This window comes from Odocoileus virginianus, chromosome X (genome assembly GCF_023699985.2).
Source record: "Odocoileus virginianus isolate 20LAN1187 ecotype Illinois chromosome X, Ovbor_1.2, whole genome shotgun sequence".
Lineage (NCBI taxonomy): Eukaryota > Metazoa > Chordata > Mammalia > Artiodactyla > Cervidae > Odocoileus > Odocoileus virginianus.
In genome coordinates this window covers 6,099,955-6,109,778 of record NC_069708.1, presented here as the reverse complement: position 1 = coordinate 6,109,778, position 9,824 = coordinate 6,099,955, and the positions used below count along the sequence as shown (strand labels likewise).

The 9,824-nt window shown below is 36.2% G+C and overlaps 1 protein-coding gene across 1 annotated transcript; it reads right to left on the bottom strand.

Annotated features, from left to right (window-relative positions):
• Window positions 1-1,652: 1,652 nt before the first annotated feature.
• On the bottom strand, window positions 1,653-3,094 carry LOC110123265 (heterogeneous nuclear ribonucleoprotein A3-like). Its single transcript, XM_070461813.1, has one exon. It carries the CDS (start codon window positions 3,060-3,062, stop codon window positions 1,926-1,928), a length of 1,137 nt encoding a protein of 378 aa, XP_070317914.1. The 5' UTR covers window positions 3,063-3,094; the 3' UTR covers window positions 1,653-1,925.
• Between the last annotated feature and the right edge of the window lie 6,730 nt (window positions 3,095-9,824).

Below are 9,824 nucleotides of genomic sequence, written 5' to 3'. Positions count from 1 at the left end.
AATGGACAATGTTGTCTTGTTCCTGATCTTAGGGGAAATGCTTTCAGTTTTTTCACCATTGACAATAATGTTTGCTGTAGGCTTATCATATATGACCTTTACTGTGTTGAGGTAGGTTCCTTCTGTGCCCATTTTTTAAAGCGTTTTAGTCATAAATATGTGAATTTTGTCAAAGACTTTTTCTGCATCTATTAAAATGATCATATGGTTTTGATCTTTCAATTTGTTAATACAGTGTATCACAATGATTGATTTGCATATATTGAAGAATCTTTGCATCCCTGGAATAAACCCAACTTGCTCATGGTGTACGAGCTTTTTGATGTGTTGCTGAATTCTGTTTGCTAAAATTTTGTTGATGATTTTTGCATCTATGTTCATCAGTGATATTGGCCTGCAGTTTTCTTTTTTGTGTGTTGTCTTTGTCTGGTTTTGGTATCAGAGTGATGGTGGCCTCATAGAGTTTGGAAGTGTTCCTTCCTCTGCAATTTGTTGAAAGAGTTTTAGAAGGATAGGCATTAGCTCTTCTCTAAATGTTTGATAGAATTCATCTGCAAAGCCATCTGGTCCTGAGCTTTTGTTTTTTGGGAAATTTTTTTTATCACAGTTTGGATTTCAGTGCCTGTAACTGGGCTGTTCATAATTTCTATGTCTTCTTGGTTCAGTCTTGGAAGATTGAACTTATCTAAGAATCTGTCCATTTCTTTCAGGGTATCCATTTTATTGCCATATAGTTGCTCATAATAGTCTCTTATAATCCTTCATATTTCTTCATAGTCTGTTGTAACCTCTCCTTTTTCATTTCTGATTTTGTTGATTTGATTCTTCTTTTTTCTTAATAAGTCTGGCTAAAAGTTTGTCAATTTTATTTATTTCCTCAAAGTTTGTTGTATGTTTTAGCTCCACATATAAGAGAACTCATACAGTATTTGTCTATCTCTTTCTGACTTGTTTCACTTAGCACAGTTTTTGTCTTAGTCACTAAGTTGTGTCCGACTCTTTTGTGATCCCATGAACCCCACCAGGCTTCGCCGTTAATGGGATTTCCAAGGCAAGAACACTGGACTGGACTGCCATTTCCTTCTCCAGGATAATGGAGTTTTAAGATACTTGCTTGGTATTGAGACAATAATGTTGTGATCAATATCAGGTACAATTAACACAATTTTGTCTTGAATTGGTCATATTTGTAGATTGCTATAAACAGATTCTTGGAGAAGGAAATGGCAACCCACTCCAGTACTCTTGCCTGGAAAATCCCATGGACAGAGTAGCCTGGTAGGCTACAGTCCATGGGGTCGCAAAGAGACGGACACGACTGAGCGACTTCACTTTCACTTTTCACTTTCATAAACAGATTCTTCATAATGTTCTAGAACCACATAAGTGAGGCAGAAACAATAAAATAAAGAAGAATAAAAATAATTTAGTTGGTATTGGGGAAAACAACGGGTGCACAATTTTTCCTCAGAATTGGTTGATTCTACTATGTTATCCCAAGAGTCAACTATGAACAGAGGTATTTTATTTTATTTATTTTTTTTGAAAAGTTAAAAATTCCTTAATTTTTTATTCCTGGTACCACTACCACAATTTACAGGGCAATATACCTGATGTAATGAAAAGGAAAAAGACAAAGCTACAATAGATAAAAGACCTCAGGAATGTACATCTAATTGACACTACATTGCATTAATCAATAGCTGCACTTTTTGCAAACTGTGGCTATGACAGTCCTGGACAAGAAGGGTTTCCTGTTTAAGCTGCAGTAACTTTTCTGACTATGGATCATCGTTCCTCCTGTGGCAGATTTTTACAGTTCCTCTAACGCATTTGGGACGACTGTCTCAAAGTAACCTGCAGCTTTCCTGACAACTCCTCACTCTCTCTCCTGCTAAGAACTGTAGCCCTTTTCTTCTGAGTTTTTAGAACCTTCTGCTACCATATCCACCACTTCCACCACCAGATCCATAACCACCACCATAGGGATTGCCCGAGTTTCTTCCACCAAAACTACCCCCTTTCATGGGTCCATAATTTGATTGCTGTTGTCCACTATAATTTCCAAAATCATTATAGTTTCCACCACCACCATAGTTACCTCCAAAATTTCCTCCTTCATTGTAACCATCATATCCTCCACCACCGCCACCATATCCACCACCTTGGTTTCCATATCCTGGTCCATCACCACCGTAACCTCCTCTACTACTATAACCAGGACCACCGCCATAGTTGCCACCATCACCTCCAAATCCATTGTATCCACCATCACCTCCTCCATAACACCCTCGGCTGCCACCACCTCCACCACCATAGCTTCCTCTTCCACCAAAGTTTCCACCACGGCCAAAGTTACCTCTACCACCTCCAAAGTTTCCTCCACGACCCATAAAGTTGCCAGATCCACCTCCACGACCTCTTTGTGATCCAGCAGATTGCATCTCTTGTTTAGAAAGGGCCTTTTTCACTTCACAATTATGCCCATTAATAGTGTGGTATTTCTGAACAACAATTTTATCAACTGTATCATGATCATCAAAAGTTACAAAAGCAAATCCCCTCTTTTTCCCACTCTGCCTGTCTTCCATAACTTCTATGGTTTCAATCTTGCCATACTTTTCAAAGTAGTCTCTCAAATTATATTCTTCTGTATCTTCTTTAATACCACCAACAAAAATTTTCTTCACTGTTAGATGGGCACCAGGCTTTACAGAATCCTCTCTAGAAACAGCTCTCTTTGGCTCCACTACACGCCCATCAACCTTGTGTGGTCGTGCACACATTGCTGCATCCACTTCTTCAACACAAGAGTAAGTCACAAAGCCAAAGCCCCTGGAACGTTTTGTTTGGGGGTCTCTCTTCACCACACAATCTGTAAGCGTGCCCCATTTCTCAAAATGTTCTCTTAAGCTATCATCTGTAGTTTCAAAGCTCAGACCACCAATAAACAGCTTTCTCAACTGCTCTGGTTCATTGGGATCATGACCCTCCTCCCCCCGGCGGCGGCTGCGACGGCCGGAGTCGGGCTGGGGGCAACCGGGCGGCAGTTTTACCTCCATTTTGAGACCGGACTCGCCTCTTCCAACTCGAGTTCAATATCTGAACAGAGGTATTTTAAAAAGCTTCTTTACAGAAAATAGGCTAACTATGAACACAGTACAATGCAAAGCAGAATATCATTACTTCTCTTAGATAAAAATTAATTTCGATGACTCAATTCCAAAGTTGTTTATGATTTTCTTTTATGATTCTATTTTTATGACTGAATAAGTTTAGGAGAGTAATAATGTGTAATTAGCAGAGATATTTCAGCTTTTAAATTGTTAAATGTTAAATTATAGATGATGAAGATTATCTATAAATCTGAATTTTTTCATGAGCTGAAAAGCCTAAGAAATATCAAAACAGTAGGAAAGTATAAGTGGAGTAATGGCTTCACTGAAGCCTTTGATTTTTTATGATCCTAGCATGAAGGCATCCTGGACATCATTGTAGAGATCGTACATGATCACTACAATGCTATCATGTAATTATGATTACCCAGAACAAGTGTACCAGCCACTTCTGCAGGACACAATGATGGAAAGGGAGGCTACCTAAGACAGAAATGCCTTGAGTGGTGAAAACAGCGCCCCCCAGCGGTTAAATTTGTTTCTAACAAGCCAGCTTCTTTCGATTTCACATGACCTTTATTTAGCAAGCTGACAAAAAATTTTAGACTTCAAGTGATGGACTTTGAAAACATAGGGGAATCTTGTATGGTACACACTGTGATTATATATCTGAGACAATTCAGTAGAAATGGCTCAGCATCCTTCCATGTTATAATTACTTAATATTTCCATTACAACTTCCAAAGTACAACTCAACTAAAGAAAAAAAAAACACATTACATTTGAAATCCTGTCTACTATGATCAGATGAAAGAAATCCTTGTTAACACTTGTGCCTTCACCAGTTCTTCCAGTTGTGGGACACAAATCCTTTAAAAATCTATTAGACAAAGTGACTAAAGACCAGTCTTACCTCCCAGTGAGTAAAGAGAAGTGAAATACCCAGCCACAAATCCAGCACAGGTGAACAGCTCCCAGCAAGCCATCCTCTCTGCTTCTCTGGCACCCTTCCCTCAGTGCAACACTTCCCTGGTTCTTACTGTGTATGACTTACTCCTTCAGACAGACCGCAGGGTCCTTGAAGGCAGGTCAAGCCGTCTTCTCTTGGGTTGCCTTTGTGCTGCTGGCGCTGAGCTGAGCACCCAGCGATGGCTTATTGGTTGACTGATGTCATGGGGGGATGGGCCGGAAGGGAGGGCGATTGATTCCAGCTGAGGAACGAGGGAGGCAGGTGCAGGCTTGAAGGGAATGGGTGCCAAGAATGGAATGGTGGTGTCAGGAAGCTCAGTAGCTCTAAAGGAGTCTGCCCCCACCCCCAAGGCTCTGACCTAGGAACTTGGGTTAAAAAATATGTTTACAGAAGTAATTTCAGAGTGAATAAATAAATTACCATAACTCTCGAGATGAAATATGACAGCCATTAAAAGTTCTTTGAATATTGTGGGGATAACTGTTCAGTTTCCGAGTCCAATTTTCCCTCCACAGAAGATGTTAATCATTTTGACTGTCACTGCACCATTTTATTTTACCCATGTCTTTGTGGTCTTTTAAACACGTTTGAAAGGAAACCAATTTCATCCAACTTTATAATTCAGTGCTTTCTTTCAACTGTAATGAACTAGAACCTGAAATAGAATAAAACAGGTCTTGTGCCCAATTTGAAATCCAGTATAATGGCAGTGCTCTTTCTCCCTTGATATTAAAACTATATCTAGAATGGAGACTTTTTGGCCCAGAAACTTCCTAGCCTTAATATATAATTCTGAATGTGGTGGACTGACAGTAGTACAATTCAAATTTGTTGGAAGGTTCTATACTGGAAATAAGACAAATAAGTATTTCTTCTGAGTCATGGAATTCACAACAAATGGATGGTTAAGGATATAATTTCTAATATACATTATTTATTCTGAATATTGATGCTTTATATGAGGTGCTTGAAATAATTCTGCCAGAAGATCAGTAAGATTTCAGCCCTTTTAATTGGGAAAGGTGCCAGGATAAACAAGATTACACTAATGGACTTTGATATAGATAATTAGGACGATGATACATTGTCTTTTTTTTCACCTTATCTTTTTACTATGAAATAGTTCAAGCATACAGAAAAGTAGAGGATATAATAAAAAAAAAAAAACATACTCCCATCACTCAGTCAAATCTTAAGATTTTGCTATATTTGCTTTAACTCTTTTAATTTTTTAAGAAACAACTGAAAACAACTTTTCAGGTTCCAGTGAAGTCTCTTGCCTGATTCCATGCTCTGCCTTCCAGAGGTAACCACCATCCAAAACTTGGTTATCTATCATCCCTGTCCAGGTTTCACACTTCTCATTCAACTGTATGTGTTCACATACATGATACATTGTGTTGTTTGGCAGGTTAAAATTTTTACACAACATTTATGAATATCCAAGATCTGTGAAAATACCACCTTAAAGTTTAGGGAAAAAATTAAAATAACCACAGGTATTATTTACGAGTCTGGATGATTTTCTACTCTTCTTTCTAACCTATTTTCTAATTTTTCTAAGAACAGTATTATTCATTTCCAACAAACAATTTCATCAAAAAATTAAACAGACAAGAATGCTCATTTTACAAAGAGGTCCCTTGGCTATTGAGAAACCAGTGATGTAGAGAATGAACTTTCAAATATTCACTGTTACTTGAATTAAATCTACAATTATTGGAAGAGGTAGATGGCAAACAGACATTGCTTTATCCTATAAACACTGTAGTAAAGAAAGAGACGTGGTGGTAAATTAATAAAAGGCTGAAGGTTTAAAATGAGCTTGAGGAGAAAGAAGATGAGATTAAACTTCAAGAAAATTAAGACAGCAGTTTCTTAACTACAAGTAAAGTTACTGGTAATTATTGTAATATGTTTTACTTAATATGTTCAGAAGACTGCCTCCTCATATACCAAGTCTTTGGGGAAAACAAGTTAGCTATATCCTTTTGATCAGTATATTCTATTGGACAAACCATGAAAATCCCTGGGAAGCTGAATGGGAGCCCAGATCTTCTATTTCTTCATAATCTTTTATGTATTAGTGACTAAAAGATTTTTCTTGTAATTAGCCTGCAACTAATAAAAATAATTGGGAAAAAAATAAAAATAAAAGATTTTTCTTATTTCCAGTATTAGATACTTGAAAAAAGAGTTAATGAAAGTGAAATAAAAAGGAGGTACATTTATTAACCTCCATATTTTCTTGGAGCAAATAAAATTTACTTCCTTCAAAGGGTTCATTTCAGGGACTATAAGCTCACATGCTGTCAGGGACTGGTCAAATATATTTATTTTACATAAATGCAAATTACATTTTCATTGAGGTATAAATCATATACCATAAATACACTCCTTTAAAGTATATGCTTCAGTTTTTAGTATAGTCACAAAGTTGTGCAATCATCACCCCAAAAGAAAACCTGTCCATTAGCAATCATGTCCCTTTTCCCCTCCCCGCACCCCACCCCCCCAGACTCTGGCAGCCACTAATCCACCTTCTGTCCCTGTGGATTTGTCTATTCTGGACATTTCATGCAATCTGAATCATACACTATGTGACTTTTTGTATGACTTTTCACTGTGTTGTTTTCAAGATTCATTTATGTTGTAGTATGTGTGTGGTACCTTATCACTTTTACATGTGAATAATATTCCATTGTATGGATATCTCACCTTTCATTTACCATTCATCAATTGATAAGACAGTTGTTTTCTCTTGCGCTATTATGAATAATGCTGTCATGAACATTCGTGTACAGTGGCCTCTGAATTTAAGCTCAAAAATTTAGATTTGCATGGGCTTCCCTGGTGGTACAATGGTTAAGGCTCTGAGTTTCTGCTGCAAGGGGCGAGATTTCAATCCCTGCTTAGGGAACTAACATCCTGCACTGCAATGTGGCATGGCCAAAAATTAATTAAAATTAATTGAGCAACTAGTTTTTAAAAACTTTGTAAAAAACCTTTTTATTTCATATTGGGGTAAAGCTGACTAACATGAGCAACTTGTTTTTAACCTATCTTCTGCTTCTCAGAATATTTATCTTTATAGTCTCCAAATTTAAGTTAATAGGTCATTTTCACTAAATCTGATGACAGGGAAATCTTTAGAAACACTGGTGAGAGTTCTTTGTCTGTGATACTTAACACATTTTATCCTTTAACGTAAGATCAGAGCTAAGATATGTACCTATAAAGTATAGATCAAGTAGCAATCAAGTTGGTTTTGAAACTCACTCAGTTTTCCAGTAATGCCTATTATGTGACCTGATGAACTGTTAGGTTGCAAGAACAGATCAAGTAAACTTCCTTATTTAAAAAGTACAGTTAACAAGCTATTACAAAGTTCTAGTTAAAAACTAATTCTTGGAACACTTTTACAGTGTTGGTGGGAATATAAAATGGTGCAGCCACTATGGAAAACAGTATGAAGATTCCTCAAAAAATTAAAAATAGAACTACCATGTTATCCAGCAATTCTACTTTTATGTATATGTCCCAGAGAATCGAAATCAGGATATCTACACTCCCAGGTTCACTGCAGTATTATTCACAACAGTCAAGACATAGATACAAACCAAATGTCCATTGACAGATGAATGGATAAAGAAAATGTGGTATATACATACAGTGGAATCTTGATCAGCCTTAAAAAGAAGGAAATTCTACTTTTCGCAACATCAGTGGACCTGTAACACCTTATGCTAAGTGAAATAAACTGGACACAAAAAGAAATATTGTGTAATCTTACTTTATGTGTGGAATCTTAAAAAGTCAAACATAGAAAGGTGATTGGTGGTTAGCAGGGGGTGGGGTGAGGGGGGAAATGGGGAATTGTTCAATGGGTGTGAAGTTAGTTACACAAGATGGTTAAGTCCTAGAGATTTCTGTATAGCTTAGTGCCATAGTTAACAATACACTATTGTGCATTTAAAAATTTAAGAGGGTAGATTTAATGTTAAGCATTCTTAAACATACAAACACAGAAAGCACAGGGACACAGGAAATTTTTGGAGGTGATTGGTATGTTTATAACCTTGATTTTGGTGATGGGATAATGGGTGTGTGCATTAAGTCCAAGCTCATCAAAGTATATACATTAAATATGTACAGTTTTCTATGTATCAATTATACCTTATTAAAGCTATAAAAATAGTAAATTTTGCACTTCTCTTTATGATTAGATACTATGAGGTAAAAACTACCTACTTGGCTACCAATGCTGTTATAGTTTCTGTGCTATGACATCTTTTGTTTCATGGTTCCTCCTAAATTGCAATCATTCTTCATTCCCACAGGACACAAAATACCTATAAGCCAAAGAACTGGGACTTAGGCATTTAAAAAGAAACACACTAAAAAATTCTAAGATATTATTACAGAAGCAAAAATGCATTATTTATGTTACTGATTACCTGGAGAACAAAAGATTGAGGTGTTGGCGACTGAGTTCAGAGAATAATGGCGTACTTGACTCCACCAACTCACCCAGGTAGAGAGGAACTGAAGCAGAGTGAACCAGTAAGTCATGGTTAGCCATGACTGCAAGACCCTATTGAGAGCAGCTGCTGACCTCATCGGGGCATTTTCTAGATGCTGAGATGGGACAGTGTAGTCTTTTTTGACAGAACAAGTAAGGCGCTCATCATGCCAGAAACTACTTTAGCTGTTGATTCATTCTGCAGTGTGTACCTGATCAAGGGCTAACAGCTGAGCTGAACGTTTCCTGAACCATCCTTCTCAATTAACTTTGATCTAAGGTCTAGTCTGTAAATGAGAAATGCAAGTAAGAATGAGGGTCGATTTATTTTAAGTAAATTTATCATTAAATATCAATGTGTATCATTTCAAACATTTATAAATATCACAATTTATAGAAAATTAATGTAATCTTAAAATTATTGGAACAATGATTTTCACAATTATTTACATTAACTCAAACTACCTTTGTAGAAACAATGTTTAAAAGTGTCCTTGCCACAAATAATTTCATAGTACCTTTCTGTAACACTTTTGTCACTAAAGTGGCAGCTGCACCAATAAAACCCAGCAGATTCAATAATTTAATTCAATAATTCAACAAACAGCATAATCAGAACTGCAAGCTACCATTCATTCCAAACAAAACAAAACCTTTTATATTAATATATATAAATATATTAATATATAAATATTTTCCATTTTCATCACTGAAGAAAATAATTAGGAGGCAGTATTTTCCTGTTTGTTGTAAAAAAATTAATCTTAAGATTATTTTAAAGTTGACATTGAGAAGCTAGATTAGGTAAGTTGTTATAATGCCTCACATTAAATTTTTTGAGAATTTCTTGGTTGTGGGAGCAGCGAGAAGGAAATTCTTGGGTTTACTGGAAGCTTTTTCTATCAATTAAACCATTTTTCTGTTGTATTAATAATATGTCCATAAGCAGAGATAACTACTTGTCATCTCAAATAGAAATTTTAATTGCTTATCAGCAATTTATAACACACTTGGAAAGAGATTCTTGGCTTTTTTTTTCCTACTTAAGTTTGTAAACTCTTTTTGATAGCCCCTGAAAAGGATCCTAAATAGATCTAAATATATGTCAAAGGAAAAGCAAACTTTATATGGATTCAGTGCTTGTATTTGAAAACAGTATTTGCTATATACTATTCCACAGGGTTTTTTTTAGCATATAAAAGTATGGTATACGAAA

Bases quoted from the DNA above. Each gene is read 5' to 3' on its own strand.
- LOC110123265 (XM_070461813.1), bottom strand. From the start codon at position 3,062: ATGGAGGTAAAACTGCCGCCCGGTTGCCCCCAGCCCGACTCCGGCCGT.